The 21900-nt window shown below is 44.1% G+C and overlaps 1 protein-coding gene across 1 annotated transcript in view; it reads left to right on the top strand.

Moving 5' to 3' along the window:
* The window catches only part of LOC115083836 (zinc finger protein 850-like), a 92639-nt gene that overhangs the window by 39090 nt on the left and 31649 nt on the right, over positions 1 to 21900 (top strand). The window contains exon 4 of the mRNA XM_029587862.1: positions 6075 to 7812. Within this exon, the coding sequence (XP_029443722.1) occupies positions 6075 to 7812 (1738 nt within the window). The remainder of the gene's footprint in view (positions 1 to 6074; positions 7813 to 21900) is intronic.

Below are 21900 nucleotides of genomic sequence, written 5' to 3'. Positions count from 1 at the left end.
TGGATTTGAATGGGTTTAGTGGATTGATGTCATTCCTCCTGGAAGAGTATGTCTACCAGTTTAGGGGGTGGACAAGGCATGGGAGGATGGGAGAGTGTCCTGGTCCTTGGTGTCTTGTCTTGGCCTGACTCCTGCTTCGGATTCTGACTACACTTCTGGATTGCCGCTGCCCTGACGCTAGCTTGGACCCAGATACTGATTGTTCGCTGCCTGCCCCAACCTTAGCCTGTACCTGGATAGATGCTGCCAGCCCTGACTACTATCCGCACCATGACTTGTCTGACTACTCCTTAGGGGACTTTTAACCTAAGCCTTGCAGACCCTTGGAACTCAAAGGCTCAACTTGCGGGGAACAGGGCTGATATAGGTGAAACTCCTGCTCCAGTCCCAGTAACAGTGAGTCCACCAGCTGTCGGCATGGACTTAGTGGGTTTGCCTGCTAGGCTGCTTAAACCATGCCACTGCCTAAGGACTCACATCAGTAACAACAAGTACATGACAAGTAACCAAACATTAAATAGATCCCATGCTACTTATGCCGGTAATAAGCAATGGCTATTCCTTAGGTCAACTTGACTAATAGCAGTTTTTGGACTTCTCCTCCAGGAACTTGTCCAAACCATTTTTAACCCCAACCAAGCTAACTGCCTTAACCACATCCTCTAGCAATGAATTCCAGAGCTTAATTGTGCGTTGAGTGAAAATTTTTTTTATCTGATTTGTTTTAAATGTGCTACTTGCTAACTTCATGGAGTGCCCACTAATCTTTGTGTTATCTGAAAGAATAAACAATCAATTCACATTTACCCATTCTAGTCTTCTCATGATTTTGTAGACCTTCATCATTGTTAGGATTCGTGGGTTTCGTGGACCCTTGGCCCGAGGTGATGGTTGTTACAGCCTGAGGAGTGGAGCCCCACAGGTCCACACTATCGGGAGGCGAGGTCAGCTGTAGCAGGGAACAAGGTAGTAGTGCAGTAGAGAGAATGTCCTGCATCACTACCACGTGATCGCAGACAATGCCAGAGCTGTGCTGTGAGGCAGACCACGAGGAGTGAAGAGCACAAGGACAGAGTCTCCTGTAGGCGAGTTGCAGAGACTGTCCCAAGGGCGGGACAGTGTAGTGATCAGAGTCTCAGGTATGATGACGTAGGGATTGCCCCAAGGAGCGGGGAAGCGCAGAGTCAATTTTGGCAGTAGTGATGTAGGCTACCCCATAGTGCTGAGAGCTGGAGTAAGTCACTTGTATAGAGACGTAGGCACTGCCCCGAGGAGTGGGGAAGTGTGGAGCAAGTCACTGATGTAGAAACTTAGGCACTGCCCCGAGGAGCAGGGAAGTGCGGAGTAAGTCGCTGATGTAGAGATGTAGGCACTGCCCCAAGGAATGGGGAAAGTACAGAGTCAATCTTGGCAGTAGTGACATAGGCTACCCCGTGGTGCAGAGTGCTGGAGTAAGTCACTCGTATAGAGACGTAGGCACTGTCCCGAGGAGTGGGGAAGTGCAGAGCAAGTCGCTGATGTAGAGACGTAAGCACTGCCCCGAGGAGCGGGGAAGTGCGGAGTAAGTTGCTGATGTAGAGACATAGGCACTGCCCCGAGGAGCGTGGAAGTGCGAGGCAAGTCGCTGGTGCAGAGACGTAGGCATTGCCCCGAGGAGCGGGGAAGTGCGGAGCAAGTCGCTAATGTAGAGATGTAGGCACTGCCCCGAGGAGCGGGGAAGTGCGGAGCAAGTCGCTGATGTAGAGACGTAAGCACTGCCCCGAGGAGTGGGGAAATGCGAGGCAAGTTGCTAGCAAAGCAACCCCGAGGAGCGGGGAGGCCAACAGGCAGGACCTCTGGAGAGGCGCAGGGACCACCCCAAGGAGCGAGGAGGTCTGGAGACAACTTTCCCAAGGAGGCGCACGTAGGGCCTCCGAGGAGCGGGTACCCAAGCCAGAGTCCAGAACCGCAGGTAGAGATCCGAGTCCAACACCGACGTTCGAGGAGACAGGAACAAGCACCAGTAGCGAAGGAACTCATTGCCAAGTCGATTAGCATAGGGCCAGGGAGGTGCTTATAAATCCCAGCTTGTGATGTCATCAATCAGGGACGCCCCTGAGGTTCCCACCATAGCATCTTCAAAGAGAGGCTCGGTGGTGCGCGCACGCGCCTAGGAAGGCCCAGTGGAAGCATGGAGGTCGGCGGCATCCCAGCCATCATGAGAAGTCTCAGGAGGCAGGCAGCATGCGGCGGCAGCAGCTAGCCACAGCCACGAGTTCGCCCGGAGAGGAGAGCAGGCCCGCACATGATGTAAGTTGGGTTGGCCACAGCCGCCTGCAGCCGACGGTCATAACAATCATATTCTCCCTCAGCCATCTCTTCTCTAAGCTGAACAGCCCTAACCTCTTTAGCCTTTCTTCTTGGGGGAGTAATTCCATCCCCTTTATCAAAGATCCATGTTTGGATAATTCATGAGGGAGTAGTAGCCATACTGCTCATCATAGGCTTAGAAAGATGGGATGTATTAGATGTCTGGAGGCTTTTGTATGCCTCCATTCATAATTGCTCTTTCTTTTCTAAACCCCATAATTCCTTCTCTTGCATTGATTTTTTCTTAATAGATAAAACTCTACTAGCTAACATTAAAGATGCTGCTTTGGGTAATATAACATGATCGGATCATGCATCTATTTGGCTGGATTTTTTCTTTTCACACATTGATAGCGGTAGAAGATTTTGGAGACAGAATGACAGTTTATTTAAAAATAAAGAATTTTGTGACAAATTTATAGTAGATGTACAGAGGGGTGGAAGGGAATTGGGGCCGGAGGGTGCTGGAAGCCAATAGAGACGGGTGGGAGGGAGAAAAAGGGTGGGGGAAAAAAAAAGGATAAACTGCGTAGCTTGCTGGGCAGACTGGATGGGCCGTTGGTCTTCTTCTGCCGTCACTTCTATGTTTCTATGTTTCTATAAATGTTTGCAGACTCAGACTATTAAAGATAGATTTGGGCAATGTGTGACTAACAATTTGAGCATCTGGAAGCATTTTCTTCAATTTTGGAGACATATATTTACAAGATCACTCTATTCAGGAAAGTGATATTGATGATATTGAGTACTGTATGCAATTCTGGTCGCTGCATCTCAAAAAAGATATCGTTGCACTGGAGAAAGTGCAGAAAAGGGTGACCAGAATGATAAGGGGCATGGAACGGCTGCCCTGTGAGGAAAGGCTGAAGAGGTTAGGGCTGTTCAGCTTGGAGAAGAGACGGCTGAGGGGGAATATGATAGAGGTCTATAAAATAATGAAAGGACTTGAACAAGTTAATGTAAATCGGTTATTTACTCTCTCAGATAATAGAAGGACTAGGGGCATGCCATGAAGTTAGAAAGTAGATCATTTAAAGCAAATCAAAGACAATTATTTTTACTCAGCGCATAGTTAAACTCTGGAATTCATTGCCAGAGGATGTGGTTTCAGTAGTTAGTGTAACTGGGTTTAAAAAAGGATTGGATAAGTTCCTAGAGGAAAAATCCATAACCTGCTATTAATTAATAAGCAATAGTAGCTTGAGATTTATTTAATGTTTGGGTACTTGCCAAGTACTTGTGACTTGGACTGGCCACTGTTAGAAACAGGATACTGGGCTCAGCCCTTCACCCAGGATTCCCTGTAGGTCTCAACCTTAAGGAGGACCAGGTGTGGCCGGTCCTTTAAGGTAGTTTGAGGGAGTTTTCTGTACACTCCCTCACAGTGGGGAAATGTTCTATCTCTTCTTTCGTGATGGAAAATTGATGTAATGTCCTTTTTTGCTGGTATCTTACTCCAGACACTTCATAAAATATACCCCAATGCATCTGATCTTTTTGGCATGGATGTGGTTTGGTGGGGGGCTTTTTTATCATATTTGGTGGGAGTGCCTGGAAGCTGGCCATATTTGGCAGATGGTACATGATTATTAAGATAATAGGCATAACTTTCCTGAGAGATCCCAAATTTTATCTAAGTATCCCTGTACCCAATATTTGCAAGACTAATCAAGCACTGATTCTACAAATCGTTATAGCTGCTTGCTGTGAGCTTGCTTTCTGGAGGAAGAAGATTTCTTTACCCCCACGTCGAGCAGTATATTCATGTCTATTGAGAGTTTACTGTTTGTGGAAGCCAACTGCAATTTGATAAAGTGTGGAAGCCGTATCAGTTATGGTTAAGTAAAAAATGCACTTTGTTTTAACATTCTGAGATGTGAACTTTCCTCAGCTATTTACCTCATTTATTTATTTAGATTTTTTTATATTCCACTTTTTGGCACTTCAAAGTGGATTACATTCAGGTACTGTAGGTATTTCCCTATCCCCACGGGGCTTGCAATTTGATTTTGTATCTGAGGCAATGGAGGGTAAAGTGACTTGCCCAAGGTCACAAGGAACAACAGTGGGATTTGAACCCTGGTTTCCCTGGGTCATAGCCCACTAGGCTACTCCTCCACTTGAAAGATATTGATGTTGGGTTATAGGATGGGGGAAGAGGTGGCGGGATTCTTTTTCTGTGAAGTAAGTCTGCACTGCATGCATATTTGTTGGCTAATTTGGAAACTTTATTGTACAAACTGAAACTGACACTCCAATTGTTTTGTTGAGTTTTATTAATAAACATTGAATTACAAAAAAAGCTAGGTAATATTTAGTGTGCATGTGTCTAATAAAAAGCAAGCAAAGGCAGGTCAGTTTTATTGTGTATATGTGCCTGATAAAAAGCAAGCAAAGGTAAAAATGTAGATGGTAACTTTCAAATGGGTTCATGTGCACCCATATACACGCATGTTATAAAATAGGCCAGGCCACGTATATATGTGCGCCTAATTTTAAGCTTATTTGCGCCCAGCAGTATAAGTCGGCAATGAGCCACGCAAGTCCACTAGTTTGCCCAGTCAACAGTTAGGTCCTCAAGACCCCCATGGTCTTTTAGCCTGCATTCCCCCCAGTTAACCCAGACCCCCCCCAATCAGTTAATATGTAGCTAGATATTTTTTTTTGGGGGGGGGGGGCACTTATACTTGATCTATAGCAGAAGTAAAGTTGCACTGAAATGGATCTGGGCATGTACCAGTGTGCGTACATACATACGTGCATATCTCTTGGCCCCGCCCCAAATGCCCATGCCTTGCCCACATTCCGCCCCTTTTTTCCAGATATGAGATAATCATGCATTGATACTTGTACGTGTATGTGGGTGCCTTATAAAATCAGGTGGACACGTGCACGTGCTAGGTGCATGTGTATCTCCCAATTTTGGTGCACGCCTGCCCTTTTAAAATTTAGCTTTTAGTATTTTCTTTCCCTCCCACCCACCCCTGCTCCACCTATAAGTAAGCACATTGTTTGATTTATAGACTTTTATCCCATGTAAGAGGACAAGAGACATCTTCACACCAAAAATCTATCAGGGATTTTTCTAAAAAAGGGAGTCCTCCAGCCCTTATCAATAGATGAATTATTGTCCCCTTGCAGGTATATTATTATTTATTTATATTCTGCTTTTCAGACACTTCAAAGAAATTGCCAAATTAACATGAAATACACCACATGAATTAAAAGGACTTTAGTTTATGCATCTCTACTCCTAACTTAACTAACAACCCAACAATATTAAGATGCAGACAGATGCAGATGCCTATAACACCATACTGGGACACTGTGTCAGTACTGGCTCAGAGGGAAAAGTGCCCCTAACACCAGGCTGGGACACTGAGTCAGTGCTGAATGAAAGGGGGGAGTGATCTTTAAAACCATGCTTAAGAATTGGGTTATTACAGAAATGCTGCATACAAGAGATGATATAACTGCCGTTACCCTCAAGTTCTCTTAAATCTGGGGTTCCTCAAGTGCTGCAAACGGGTCTGGTGTTCATGGTGAGAAAATTAAGCTTCCTCTTAGGCCTTATAAATGCAGATATATCTGAATATAGGATAGGTCCTGATTGTAGCCCTCAATAATAGCTGCTTTGAGACATATCCATACTGGGAAAACTCTGATCTTTATCACTGCGAGTTTCTCTCACATGAAGTAATATTGTGTTTTATTTTCTTATACAGAGATCAATGAATCCAAGACAGGACATGAGAAGACAAATCCTGAGGAACCCACTAAATATCTAGAAGTGATTAAAACTGTACTAGAGAGAGATGGAGGGGATACCTGCCCATGTTGTGACTGGGGAAAAAGCTGCTGGACTCAGTATAAACCAGAGGAAGACTTGAAAAACCCAGCAGGAGATTCCACTGAGAATTTGACTACCTATAAGCAAAATACCTGTGATATTTCCCACACTGTGGAGCATCAGAGAAACCAGAAAATAGAACAGTCTGTATGTAATGAATATAGAAACTGCTGCATGGATCAGAGAACTCTAAAGTCACAAGAGAGATTTCATGGAGGAGAGAGATCACATACATGTACAGATCATGGCAAGAACTTCAGTCAGAAGAAACCTCTCCCTGTAAATGAGAAAAGCCATACTAACTACGATACACCATTTCTATGTAATGAAGATGGGAAATACTTCCTTCAAAAATCAGAACTAGTAATGTCTAACAGAAACCACATAGTAAAAAGTCCTTATCCATCCAATGAATATGGGAATAGCTTCAGTCAGAAAGGACATCTTGCACAACAGCTGAGAATGCATACTGGAGAAAAACTGTTTTCATGCAATGAATGTGGGAAAAGCTTTACTTGGAAGGAGAATCTTGTGAGACACCAGAGAATTCATAAAGGAGAGCGACCCTTTGCATGTACCCAGTGTGAGAAAAACTTCATTCAGAAGAAAAACCTAATAATTCATCAGAGAACCCATACAGGGGAGAGACCATTTCCTTGTACTGACTGTGGAAAAAGCTTTATTAAAAAAGAAGATCTTCTAATGCACCAGAGAATCCATACAGGAGAGAAACCCTTCCTATGCAAGGAATGTAGGAAAAGTTTCAGTCAGAAAAGAGATCTTATTCAGCACTTACGAATACATACTGGAGAAAGACCCTTTCCATGCACTGAATGTGGGAAAAGCTTCAGTCAGAAGGGAAGTCTTACACAACATCTGAGAATTCATGCTGGAGAGAGACCCTTTACATGCACTGAATGTGGGAAAAGCTTTATTCAGAAGGGGAATCTTTTGATACACCAGAAAACCCATAAAGGAGAAAGACCATTTGCATGTACTCAGTGTGAGAAGAGCTTCATTCGGAATAAAAACCTAATAATTCATCAGAGAACCCACACAGGGGAGAGACCATTTCCTTGCACTGAGTGTGGAAAAAGCTTTATTAAAAAAGAAGATCTTCTAATCCACCAGAGAATCCATACAGGAGAGAATCCCTTCCTATGCAAGGAATGTAGGAAAAGTTTCAGTCAGAAAAGAGATCTTATTCAACACCTACGAATACATACTGGAGAAAGACCCTTTCCATGCAATGAATGTGGTAAAAGCTTCAGTCAGAAGGGAAGCCTTACAAATCACTTGAGAATTCACACAGGAGAGAGACCCTTTCCATGCACTGAATGTGGGAAAAGCTTCAGGAAGAAGGGAGCACTTACGCAACATCTAAGAATTCATGCTGGAGAGAGACCCTTTACATGCACTGAATGTGGGAAAAGCTTCAGGGAGAAGGGATGGCTTAACCAACACCTGAGAATCCACACTGGAGAGAGACCCTTTACATGCACTGAATGTGGGAAAAGCTTTATTCAGAAGGGAAATCTTACACATCACTTGAGAATTCACACTGGAGAGAGACCCTTTACCTGCACCGAATGTGGGAAAAACTTTATTCACAAGTGGAGCCTTCTGATACACCAGAGAACCCATGAGGGAGATAAGGCCTTTCTGGGCAATAAATGTGGAAAAAGCTTTAATTTGAAGGAAGATTTTATAGATCACCTAAGAGAGCACTGGTGATCTGAAAGGTGGAGAATAGTTGAATAGAGTAAAATTCTCTAGTGAAGATTTGCTGACTACATCACATAGTAATCTCACTGTATAACATCTTCATCAGATGTCAGCAAGGTGACTATTATTATTTAAATATGAAAAGAAGCAAAATGACAAAGCCATTCTGAATGCACATCGACCAGAATAAAACAGTCCCCACTCTTACCCTTGGTACTAAGGCTAATGCTGGTGTTAGCAATGGTACAAAATCTTGAGGTGAAGATAACACTGCTGGGATAGTTATAGGCCCTGGTGATCCTGTTCAGGGATTCACCACAGTAAGAAACACACCACAGCCCGTGATGAAAAAATTAACAGGACTGAACATGGTTTACATTGATATGTAGAGATAAACAGGAGAGAATATATTACTATTTATATGCAATAAACTCTGAATTTAAATCTAGAGGGTATACAGAGAGCACATCAAACATTGGGAGAGAGTGTGAGACTTGCCTTTCAAAATCCGAGCTCAATGCAAATTACTAATTCAGGTACAGAAGGCAGGTTTGTTCCCCAGAGGGTTTTCAATCTAAGAGGGATTTACTAATCTGTGGTATTTTCCCTGGAGGAAAAAAATACTATGGAATTCACTGAACTATGGTTAGTAAGTCTCGAGTAAAATATAGACCAGCAAAGTGGCTCCCCAGAAATGGAAAACCCACATCCTGGTGTTGACATCATTTCAAGGGGCCATGTGGCCCCAGACTGCCCTCCCTCTCCGTAGTGTCCAAACCCAAGTAAGTCTAGTGAGACCTCCCCTCTTCCAGCCCCTGAGATGGCCAAAGTTTGAAAAAAAACCCAAAACCCTGCCTCCTTGGAGTATAAAAATTTACCTTCCCCGCCCCTCATTCCTCCTTCCCCTGTCCCCTGCTCCCAACAGTATGTTAAAGGCCCTGGTGTCTGGTGGATTCAGAGCACCCTCTGGGGTACTGGCTCTGGCCACACCATGTAGAAATGACCACATGATAGGGACTAAAGTGTTTTTGAGGCTACCTCATGCCATTTTAACATTTTATACTCCAAGGGGTGGGGTTTGGCACTGGGGTTGGGGCCGGGTCTGGCAACTTAAAACTTTTTTTTATTTTATAACTTTGGTCACTACCAAAGGGGTGGGGGGGCTCAGGAGGTGGGAAGGCCATTTAAGGACACAGACCCGGAGCATCAGGACGTGCACTGGCATCCAGAAACTTCCGAGGAAAGTTAGGAACATCCCTTAAGGTGTAGCTGACTTTTGATTAAATATCATGGCTTGCTAGTTTCACCGCAAACTGTGGCATTTGATTAACTTATTAATGAGCTGATTTCCTTGGCTTTGCATGCAAATCAGCTGATTTAAATACCCTTGTTTCCCTGGGTTTTTTTGGGGGGTGAAAAAACATGCAGAATTTGAATTTGCAGTTCTGTGCATTCTCTTTTGTAACGAATTTACCAAGGCTTAGTAAATGAATGCTTGTTTTGTTTTTTTAATTATCCTTTCCTTTGAATTTTTCATATTAATAGAAAGATCCTTACTAATTGTACGTGCAGCCAAGATTGATTCTCTGACATCAGCAAAATGGACACTTGACCTGTATTTCTCTTTCTGCAGCCAGATGCAGAGATGTTAGACTTTTCTAATTAGGCAGCGTACATTACCAGCTTATCTGATTTGCAGAGCCTTACAAATACAGATATTCTCTGTAAAATTAGAGGATAATAGATGCTGTGTGTGTGTGTGTGTGTTTGGAAAACCAGACACCCTGAACTGCTGGGGTTTATGGCACCCGAGAGGAGCACTCAGTCCATATCAGATGCATTATCAGTTAGCTGCCAGCTGTGCAAACCAGGTCAGTGTTATCATGGCCTGGAGATGAACCAAGAGAAGAGACAAAGAATTGTCCAAGAGCAGGAAAGAATGAGACACACCTTTAATTGTGGATTCTCTTTAACATACATTAGCTTACTGAATAATGCATATCTAAGTCCTTAAAATGGATAGGGGGTGGGGGATCAGCAGCCATCAAGAAGAACGACCCTCATCAGAGGGTCCCTTCTCCCCAGTTCACTCTGTCCCTCCCTCCTTCCTGATCCCTGCCAGGTTCAATCCATTCCCCCCACCATGATCCATGAGTCACTTCTGTTTCCCCCCTCCCATGATCAGCAGTCACTCTCTTGTCCCACCACATCACCAAGTCACTCCCTCTGTGCTGCCCTTCCCCCCAAGATCCTCTCACCCACCCATTAAGTTAAATCTTTAAGTGCGTATGTTCAGCAGGATTTTTATCCTGAATATCCGGGGCAAGTTATTCAGCTAACTTTAGCTAGATAATTTGTGCACTTGCCAGCTTACTGAATATGCCCTCTATTAAAATAATTTTTTTCAAATACATCTGAAGCAGGAAGCCTATGAGGGAGTCAGTTAGACAGTCAGATGATTGAGGGGTAAAAGGGGCACTTAGGGAAGATAAGGCCGTAGTGGAAAGACTAAATTAATTCTTTGTTTCAGTATTTACTGGAGAAACCTGTTCCAAAAATGGTATTTAATGGCGATGATTCGAAGGAACTGAAGAAAATCATGGTGAACCTGGAAGATGTAATAGGGGAAAAAAGTCACCTAGACCCCTGCAGTTATCGCTTCCATCTGTCACATCCTCAATCTATCACTTTCCACTGCAACTGTTCCTGTTGCTATCAAACATGTTGTGATCACACCACGCTTCAAAATCCCTCACAGGATCCTACCTTTCTTACTATCATCCCATCTCCCTCTTCCCTTTTTCATCAAAAATACTTGAATGTGCTTTTCACCTTCACTGTCTTGACTTTCTTTCATCTCCAGCCTTTCTTGAGCCACTGAAGTCTTGTTTTCACTCTAAAACCAAAGGCCTTTACTGGATCCTTACTCTCCTTGATTTATCTGCTGCTTTTGACACTGTTGATCACCACCAGAGGCATTGTTAGGTACTTCAAAGATCTGAGGCATGGGCCCATAGATCCTTTCCTTCTTTCTCTTCCTCCCCACCTCCAGGTTTGCAAGCTTTTCCATATCAGGGCTGGACACTTGAAGACTGGGGAGAAGGGAGAGACACCTGACCCACCCCTCATTTGCATAAATATGCCTCCACTGCCCCTGAGCCTGCCTTCTCTCTCTCATGCCTCTGTTCTTTCTCTTCTAGCATTCCCAGAACCGTGGCAATGGACAATCTACCAATGGATCAACAGGGCTATCAATGATGAGTGATGCATTCATGAAACTATTTGAAACATCATAAGAATAAGAACATAAGAAATTGCCATGCTGGGTCAGACCAAGGGTCCATCAAGCCCAGCATCCTGTTTCCAACAGAGGCCAAAACCAGGCCACAAGAACCTGGCAATTACCCAAACACTAAGAAGATCCCATGCTACTGATGCAATTAATAGCAGTGGCTATTCCCTAAGTAAAATTGATTAATAGCCATTAATGGACTTCTCCTCCAAGAACTTATCCAAACCTTTTTTGAACCCAGCTACACTAACCACATCCTCTGGCAACAAATTCCAGAGCTTTATTGTGCGTTGAGTGAAAAAGAATTTTCTCCGATTAGCCTTAAATGTGCTACTTGCTAACTTCATGGAATGCCCCCTAGTCCTTCTATTATTCGAAAGTGAAAATAACCGAGTCACATCTACTCGTTCAAGACCTCTCATGATCTTAAAGACCTCTATCATATCCCCCCTCAGCCGTCTCTTCTCCAAGCTGAACAACCCTAATCTCTTCAGCCTTTCCTCATAGGGAAGCTGTTCCATCCCCTTTATCATTTTGGTTGCCCTTCTCTGTACTTTCTCCATCGCAACTATATCTTTTTTGAGATGCGGCGACCAGAATTGTACACAGTATTCAAGGTGTGGTCTCACTATGGAGCGATATAGAGGCATTATGACAGTTTCCGTTCTATTAACCATTCCCTTCCTAATAATTCCTAACATTCTATTTGCTTTTTTGACTGCTGCAGCACACTGAGCTGATGATTTTAAAGTATTATCCACTATGATGCCTAGATCTTTTTCCTGGGTGGTAGCTCCTAATATGGAACCTAACATCGTGTAACTACAGCAACGGTTATTTTTCCCTATATGCAACACCTTACACTTGTCCACATTAAATTTCATCTGCCATTTGGATGCCCAATCTTCAAGTCTTGCAAGGTCCTCCTGCAATGTATCACAGTCTGCTTGTGATTTAACTACTCTGAATAATTTTGTATCATCTGCAAATTTGATAACCTCACTCGTCGTATTCCTTTCCAGATCATTTATATATATATATTGAAAAGCACCGGTCCAAGTATAGATCCCTGAGGCACTCCACTGTTTACCCTTTTCCACTGAGAAAATTGACCATTTAATCCTACTCTCTTTTTCCTGTCTTTTAACCAGTTTGTAATCCACGAAAGGACATCGCCTCCTAGCCCATGACTTTTCAGTTTTCGTAGAAGCCTCTCATGAGGGACTTTGTCAAACGCCTTCTGAAAATCCAAATACACTACATCTACCGGTTCACCTTTATCCACATGTTTATTAACCCCTTCAAAAAAATGAAGCAGATTTGTTAGGCAAGACTTCCCTTGGGTAAATCCATGTTGACTATGTTCCATTAAATCATGTCTTTCTATATGCTTTACAATTTTGCTCTTGAGAATAGTTTCCACTATTTTTCCCGGCACTGAAGTCAGGCTCACTGGTCTATAGTTACCCGGATCACCCCTGGAGCCTTTTTTAAATATTGGGGTTACATTGGCCACCCTCCAGTCTTCAGGTACAATGGATGATTTTAATGATAGGTTACAAATTTTAACTAATAGATCAGAAATTTCATTTTTGAGTTCCTTCAGGACCCTAGGATGCATACCATCCTAGGGTCCTGAAGGATGGTATGCTACTCTTTAGTTTGTCAATCTGGCCTACTACATCTTCCAGGTTCACAGTGATTTCGTTCAGTTCGTCTGACTCATCACCCCTGAAAACCATCTCCGGAACTGGTATCTCGCCAACATCCTCATTAGTAAACACGGAGGCAAAGAATTCATTTAGTCTTTCTGCAATGGCCTTATCTTCCCTAAGAGCCCCTTTAACCCCTCTTTCATCTAATGGTCCAACCGACTCCCTCACAGGTTTCTTGCTTTGGATATATTTTAAAAAGTTTTTATTATGTGTTTTTGCCTCTATGGCCAATTTCATTTCAAATTCTCTCTTCGCCTGTCTTATCAATGTTTTACACTTAGCTTGACAATGCTTATGTTTTATCCTATTTTCTTCAGATGGATCCTTCTTCCAGTTTTTGAAGGATTTTTTTTGGCTAAAATAGCCTCTTTCACCTCACCTTTTAACCATGACGGTAATCGTTTTTCCTTTCTTCCACCTTTCTTAATGCGCGGAATACATATGGACTGCGCCTCTAGGATTGTATTTTTAAACAATGTCCATGCCTGTTGAACACTTTTAACCTTTGCAGCTGCACCTTTCAGTTTTTTTCCAACTATTTTTCTCATTTTATCAAAGTTTCCCTTTTTAAAATTTAGTGTTAGAGCTGCAGATTTATTTATTGTCCCCCTTCCAGTTATTAGTTTAAATTTGATCATGTTATGATCACTGTTGCCAAGTGGCCCCACCACCATTACTTCTCTCACCAAATCTTGCATTCCACTAAGAATTAAATCTAAAATAGCTCCCTCTCTTGTTGGTTCCTGAACCAATTGCTCCATGAAGCAATCATTTATTACATCCAGGAACTTTATGTCTCTAGCAAGTCCTGATGTTACATTTACCCAGTCAATATTGGGGTAATTGAAATCTCCCATTATTATTGCACTGCCAAATTGGTTTGCTTCTCTGATTTCTCTTAGCATTTCATCATCTGTCTGACCATTTTGTCCAGGTGGACGGTAGTATACTCCTATCACTATACTCTTACCCAACACACATGGGATTTCTACCCATATAGATTCTACTGAGCATTTTGTCTCTTGTATGATCTTTATCCTGTTGGACTCTATACCCTCCTGGACATGAAGTGCCACACCCCCACCAAGTTGATCCTCCCTATCATTGCGATATAATTTGTACCCTGATATAGCACTGTCCCATTGGTTATCCTCCTTCCACCAAGTCTCTGTGATGCCAATTATGTCAATCTCATCATTTGCTGCTATACACCATTTAATGGAACCTCTCTGTTGGGATGCCCTAACTCTCCTGTTTCATTTGTATCCTTCAAGGATACATTTCTCCGAACCATGCACTGCTGAGTGACTGTCGGCTTGTTGGAATGATGCAGCTTGACTGTCGGAATGATGCAGCTTGACTTGTCGGAATGATGCAGCACAATCTTCATAGATGCATGCATTCCATTAATTGCGTATGCACATGTGTATTATGGATGCACTGCTCTTTTTTTTTCCAAATGTTATGAAAATATTATGAGTGCATTGATCATCCTCACCCTTCACTGAATTCTTCTTAAAGTGCACTCACAGCTGGCTGAGTGACCCAGACACAACACAGGACAACACACAGCCCACTTACATACAGCCTTTGGTTTACTGTATTATAGACATTTAAAAATTGTGCTGTCTTTATTTTGATTCTGAAAACAAAGTAACAATGAATCCTTTGAAAAAGTGAATTTACAATTACAGCATAGTAAACCTTCCATACCAAACAGCATTAACTGCCAGCCCTTAAATAGTATCAGCCCTACCTGTGAAAAAGCAATACTGCAAATATTACACTAGGCCCTAAAACATCAATTAGAATAAAAAGAACAAACCAAGCTGCTATAGATGTTATGGTTAATTGATGTTTGGGTGGATTCTTGGGTACTGTGGCAGATGACCACACCCACGAGGAGGGGCCCCGTGGGGAGCCACAGTACTGGGCTAGACTCAGGACGCACAAACACAGAATTAGATCTTTTATTGTACAGCTTGATGTATACCACCAGAGGTGGCAGTAGTGAGGTAGTCTGGAAGTAGCAGTCTCAGGACCCTTGGCAGAGGGGACCCTTCTCACCCCGTTGGTATAGGGGGATTCCGGTGTAGGTTTCCCAGTAAGGCAGTACTGTGGATGAGACAGACTGAGAGTTAGATTATTCACTAGATAGTTGCTGTAGGTATGCGATTCCACCAGGCTGAAGTAGATGGTACTGGCACCGAGACAGGGAGAGCAGGCCCTCGAGGAGCAAGTACCTGATCCCTGTAAGGCACCTGAAATAAAGCAGAGGGCCCCCAAGGAGCGGGTACCCAGGTTAGTCAATACCCCCAAGGGCAGAGAGAGAGCTTCCTGCGGCAGCACGGAAGTGGCAGAGTAGCTTAGACCGGCTGAGACCAATCCTTGCTAACTCGATTAGCTAGCACATAAGGGCAGGCTAAATACCCGGATGGCGTGACGTCACTTGAGGGGAACGCCCCCGAGGTTTGCGCCATAGCTGGAATAAAGAGGGTAGCGCGCGCGCACCTTAGTAGGGCCTTGGGAGGAGTATGGCGGGAGGCAGCACCATAGCCGTTCCGGGGATGCCAGAGAGGGCAGCTTGCAGTCGCGGCAGTAGCCATTTTCCCAAGGTAAGCGGGAGGAGCCGTGAACAAGGTGAGGCAAACGGAACAAAGCAGTCTAGGACCGACGGACGCAACAATAGATCCCTATACAGAAACTACATGCTAGCTCAATGATTCTCAACCTAGCCAGTCAAGTTTTCAAGATATCCACAATGAATATATATGAGAGTTTTCCATACAATTGAGGCAGTGCATAGAAATCTCTCTCTTGCATATTCTTTGTGAATATCCTGGAAATCTGAATGGCTAGGTGTGTCCTGAGGACAGAGTTGAGAATCCCTGCACTAGCAGATTACCTCATCTTGGTCCACATGCAGAACACAGACAACACCTCACCAAACACAGACTAAAGAGACCTTAAAATATAAATAGAAACATGCAAACTCAATTTGGAGCAGGCCAGACTCTATGCAGTGCAATAATGGAAACACAGAAACTTCATTATTCTTCTTAAAATATTAAACAATAAAATCAAGACATGTAAAACATAATAGTAAAACGCAACTCAAAGAAAAAAAAAATTTTCTAAATAGTTGATGAAAAGAATATCCAATAATTAAAAGCATATAAAATTCTTTAAAGATTTCCCAATCACAATATTTCACAGCAGCAGACAAATAAGGATAAACAAAAATCCCCCGCCCTCCATACCTGGGAACGTTTGATTCCCAGTCACTCTGAGATTATCATGGATTAGTAGAGGAAAGGAGGAAGTGAGCACAAACTTTTTCTCTTTCTCACATACACACACATTCTCCAACATTCACATGCTCTCTCTCTCTTTCATATTCTGTCTCATAGAAACATGACAGCAGAAAAAGACCGTATGACCCATCCAGTCTGTCCATCAAGATTATAATTCTCATCACTTCTCACACACACTTCTCTTTCTCCTGGAACATACAGACAACAGCAGCTTCTTCTGCGGCCTGTGCAGCACTTCACTGGTCAAGAGATTGAAATTTATATGTAATCCTTGATTCCAGTCTCAGCATGAAATCACAACTAAATGCTGTGGTTAAAGCATGCTTTTTTAAATTTAAACTACTTCAAAGTCTCAAGCCACTCCTTCTACCAGCAGATTTCAAGACTGTTCTCCAGGGATTGGTTTTGAATGGCCTGGATTACTGTAATGCACTTTATCTTGGTTTGCCTTATTCAACACTTCGATTGTACAGAACTTCGCTGCAAGAATTCTCACTTATACCAATATTACTTCCTCTCTGTACAATCTGCACTGGCTACCCATTGAATCAAGAGTTAAATACAAAATTTAACTCTAGTTTTTGTCGCCCCTCCTTCCTTCCCTCAACCAAGCTTTCCTCAACCAAGCTTCCCTCAACCAAGCTTTCCCATAACATCAACCTGCGAAATATCCCTGCCAATATCCCCTCAGTGGTAACACGCTAGAGAACTATATAGATCTTCTCTAGAAATCACATGATCTTTGGCAGTCTATTATCTTTGGCAGACTATTATCTTTGGCAGTCTTTCATTAAAACCCAGCCTCTAGCCTATATTAGGCACCGCTCATGTTAATTATGTTATTACCCCCATATATCTTAATCCAAGTTAATTCGACCTGTTCATTGTAAGACATTTACTTGTCATTGTTGTTATTGTTTAAAATGTAAACCGAATTGATCAATAATTTTGTTATTGGAAAGTCGGTATAGAAAAATGCTAAATAAATAAATAAAATAAAATTGCTACAATTGTTCACAAATTCATTGATAACATTGATTAATCTTCGATTTGTTCTCTATTAAAAGTTTATAATCCGCAGCACACACTTAAGTTATCACAAGCCAAGCTGCTCGTGGTTCCCCCAGTAAGAAGTACATGGTTGGATAAGTACATGGTTGGACCTTTTCAATCTCTGACCCTATAACATGGAATAATCTCCCAGAGAGCTTAAGGTTAACTGCTTGTATTAAATTATTTACGAAGATGCTTAAAATCCATCTTTTTAAATGAGCATTTGACCAGTTGGAGATTTAATACAATCAAATACATTTTTAGCTTCTCCTTAATTTATTATGTTTATTTTATTTTAACTTACTTCTACTGTTATTTTATTATGTTAATTTTATTTCTTTTTATTTTATTGTTATATAATAAGTTTAGAAGACCAATCTTTGAAATTTGTTTTTTTATGTTTGTACTGTTTCAACAGATTTTATGTATGTATTGTGAACCACTTTGAGCCTCGTCTAAGCAGTCTATAAATCTTTTAAATAAGTAAATGTCACAAACACACCCATGCTTACATACACACATACACATGCTGTTGCGATCCCCCCTGCTGCTGCGCTACAGGAGGTCTCTTACCTTCCTCCGGAGGCCGCTCTGAAGCCAGGGCCTCGCCTACGTTCCATCCGGGACTTGCTCCAGGGCCTGAGAGGCCTAGCTGTGCCTGTGGCTTGCTTGCCTCTGCTCTATTGTGGGAGGGAGGGAGGGAGGCGGAGACGGCCGAAGGCCGCCCCGCCCCCTGAAAGGAAAAGGAGAAAAGGACAACAAAAGAAGGGAAGGACAAAAACACAGAACTCCAGCGCCCCCTTGCGAGGGTGCTGGAGAGTACAAGAATGGGACAAAGGGAGGGAAGGAAGGAGGGGCGACAAAAACTAGAGGCCACTAGGACACACGTGGCCGAAAAAGCAAGCAGGAGGCTGGAAGCAGGAAGCAGCAGTAGCTGGAACCAGCAGGCAGCGGCAGGGCACAGGAGTAGCAGCAGGGCTGGAGGCCCAGGAGACTCAAAGCCACAGGGCTGGAGGTCCTAGAGAGACAGCACCACAGGGCTGGAGGCCCAAGAGAGAGAGCACTACAGGACTGGAGGCCCAGTAGACACAGCTCCAGGGCCTGGGAGGCCTAGCAGACACAGCTCCAGGGCCTGTGTTCCATCCAGGACTTGCTCCAGGGCCTGAGAGGCCTAGCTGTGCCTGTGGCTTGCTTGCCTCTGCTCAATTGTGGGAGGGAGGGAGGCGGAGACGGCCGAAGGCCGCCCCGCCCCCTGAAAGGAAAAGGAGAAAAGGACAACAAAAGAAGGGAAGGACAAAAACACAGAACTCCAGCGCCCCCTTGCGAGGGTGCTGGAGAGTACAAGAATGGGACAAAGGGAGGGAAGGAAGGAGGGGCGACAAAAACTAGAGGCCACTAGGACACACGTGGCCGAAAAAGCAAGCAGGAGGCTGGAAGCAGGAAGCAGCAGTAGCTGGAACCAGCAGGCAGCGGCAGGGCACAGGAGTAGCAGCAGGGCTGGAGGCCCAGGAGACTCAAAGCCACAGGGCTGGAGGCCCAAGAGAGACAGCACCACAGGGCTGGAGGCCCAAGAGAGAGAGCACTACAGGACTGGAGGCCCAGTAGACACAGCTCCAGGGCCTGGGAGGCCTAGCAGACACAGCTCCAGGGCCTGTGTTCCATCCGGGACTTGCTCCAGGGCCTGAGAGGCCTAGCTGTGCCTGTGGCTTGCTTGCCTCTGCATTTGGACTTCCTGGTTTCCAGCCACGCCCGTTTCCCTAGGGGCTGGCCCGCAGCTCTCTACCCCAGTTATAGGACCAGCGGTGGGCGGTCCTGGCAAGCTCCTCCCAGGGAGTTGCCTTCTACCTCCAGTATTTAAGGACTTTCTGTTCACTTGCAAAGGGCCTTGGATCTGAGCATTACAGTCGCCTGTAACCTAGCTGATCCAGGTCATCCATGTCTTGATGGCGCCTTGTCCTGTCTCTGCCTGATGTTCCTGATGTCTTCGTGTCTCTGCCTTGACCTTTGTCCTCGTCTGGTTCCTGAGCCTTCTGTCCTGTTGGGCCCTGGAGTGGCCAACAGGAGGGATTCGTCCCACGGGCTCTTGAGCTTCTGCCAGCCGAAGGGGCTTCGGATGTGAGTATCCCAGCATCGGAGTTCCTGCTCGCCTGGACCTTTCCTTCTTGCTTCAGCCCTTGCCCTGATGTCTTCAGTGTCTTGCTTCAGCCTGTTTTGGATGTCTGCTTTAGCCCCCGTCTGACGTCTCAGTGTGAAGGACTCTGTCTGCCCTCGCCTCTGTCCGGCCTGCTGCCCATTGCCGTTCCCAGCGGCAGGTCCGAAAGGGCCGGGAACAGTCGGAGGACCGTTCATTAGTCAACTTCCCCGTGTTGGCTACCATGGGCATGCAGGTCCGGCTGAGGGTCGGACTCCCTGCTTCTGTTCCTCCATGCCTGCTCAGCTCACCTGCCACGGTGTGGCTTTGGGCTTCTCCTGGGGTCCTGCCGTGGCCCAAGGGCTCACCACCCGCTTACGACGACCGCGCCCGCGCGCGCTCGTAACACATGCTCTTTGTCTCTCTCTTAGATACTCACACATGTACTCGCACATGCTCTCTGTCTTATACACACACATACTCACACATGCTGTCTCTCTCACATATACTTACATACACAAAAACACACACACATCCTCTCTATCTCTCATACAAACACTATCTCTTTCTTTCTCACACACATTCTCTCTATGTTTCTCTCCCCAGAATGTGCAGGGTGCAGGCAGTAGCAGCCATATTTCCTCAGCCATACCACCCACTGACGCAACAATCTACTCCATGGGGTGCATGGGTTCCACCAATCCAGCAACATGCTTCTTTTCCCTTTGCAAGCCTGGTCAAACCTGCTGTAGCCTCCATTACCTGTGTGGGCTGGCCATTGCGGCTGCAGCCTGGATGGTATAGTAAGGTTAAAAAAATAAAAAGATTTACCTGGCAGGCTGGAAGGGGTGGCACACTTGCCTCATTGTTTGCCTGGCCAGGCCGCACCAGAGAGGAGCAGTGTCAGTGCCATGGGGAGCCTTCCCTTTGCCTCTCATGGACCTTCCAGGTGCCGAGTGGTGAGGGAGGGGCAGGCAGAATGAGGGGTGCTGCTGTGATGGAAAGGCATCTCCTGGGCCTGCAGGCCTGGCATTTTCATCACTGAGCACCCTCTTAAAGGGGCCAGCTTACAGGCACCGCGGGAGCAGAGAAATTAAATTTTGGCAGCATCCTTAGCACCAGCAGGAGGCTGGGCTGAGACTTGGGGCATGGGCCCTATGTGCCTAGTGCTAATGAGATCCCTGATCACCACCTACCCCTTGATATTCTATCCTGACTTGAGTTTTGGGATTCCATCCTGTCTTGGTTTTCTTCTTACCTCTCCCATTGCACTTTTAGTGTTTCCTCTGGTGAATCCTCCTTGTCAGTATCTAACTATCAATTGGTGTGTCTCAGGGATTTGTCCTGGGCTCTCTGCTCTCGCTCTGTATTAATTTCCTTGATGCTCTGATCTTCCTCCATGCTGATGATTCCCAGACTGACCTCTCTACACCAAAAATGTAATCAGGAATCCAGCCCTAGATCTCAGCCTGCTTATCCTGATGTTGCTGCTTGGATGTCTCACCTTAAACTCAACATAGCCAAGACAAAACTTCTTTTCACAAGAATAAGAACATAAGAAAATGCCATACTGGGTCAGACCAAGGGTCCATCAAGCCCAGCATCCTGTTTCCAACAGTGGCCAATCCAGGCCATAAGAACCTTCCATGTTACCGTTGCTAATAATAGCAGTGGCTATTTTCTAAGTCATCTTCCCCAGCTTATATCTCTCTGAAGAAATTAATAGCAGTGGCTATTTTCTAAGTCATCTTCCCCAGCTTATATCTCTCTGAAGAAATTAACACGAAACTGTACTTAAGCATATGCAACACTATATTTTATCCTGTTACCAGATTCTATCAAGTTCAATGTTATTTACTTACTTATGTACTTATTAACCTGCCTTTTAGTTATTAACTGGTTAACCATATTATATACCTTTTCTCAAATTAACTATTTTATGTTTATTTATGTTTATTTATGTTTATTTATGTTTTCTCAAATTAACTATGTTCAATGTAAACCGCTAAATGTTCAATGTAAACCGCTAAATGAAGCGATAGTTACGGTTCCTTAGCGATAGTTCTGGTTCCTTGTAAACCGGGGTGATATGTATACTATACAGGAACCCCGGTATATAAATTCTTTAAATAAATAAATAAATCTTAATTAATAGCAGGTAATGGACTTCTCCTTCAAGAACTTATCCAATCCTTTTTTAAACACAGCTACACTAACTGCACTAACCACATCCTCTGGCAACAAATTCCAGAGTTTAATTGTGTGTTAAGTGAAAAAGAACTTTCTCCGATTAGTTTTAAATGTGCCACATGCTAACTTCATGGAGTGCCCCCTAGTCTTTCTATTATCTGAAAGAGTAAAAAACCGATTCACATCGGTTCTAGACCTCTCATGATTTTAAACACCTTTATCATATTCCCCCTCAGCCGTCTCTTCTCCAAGCTGAAAAGACCTAACCTCTTTAGTCTTTC

The sequence above is a fragment of the Rhinatrema bivittatum genome, chromosome 2, assembly GCF_901001135.1.
Source record: "Rhinatrema bivittatum chromosome 2, aRhiBiv1.1, whole genome shotgun sequence".
Lineage (NCBI taxonomy): Eukaryota > Metazoa > Chordata > Amphibia > Gymnophiona > Rhinatrematidae > Rhinatrema > Rhinatrema bivittatum.
Note: the sequence above shows the minus strand (reverse complement) of the source record. Positions and strands in the feature narration are given on the sequence as shown.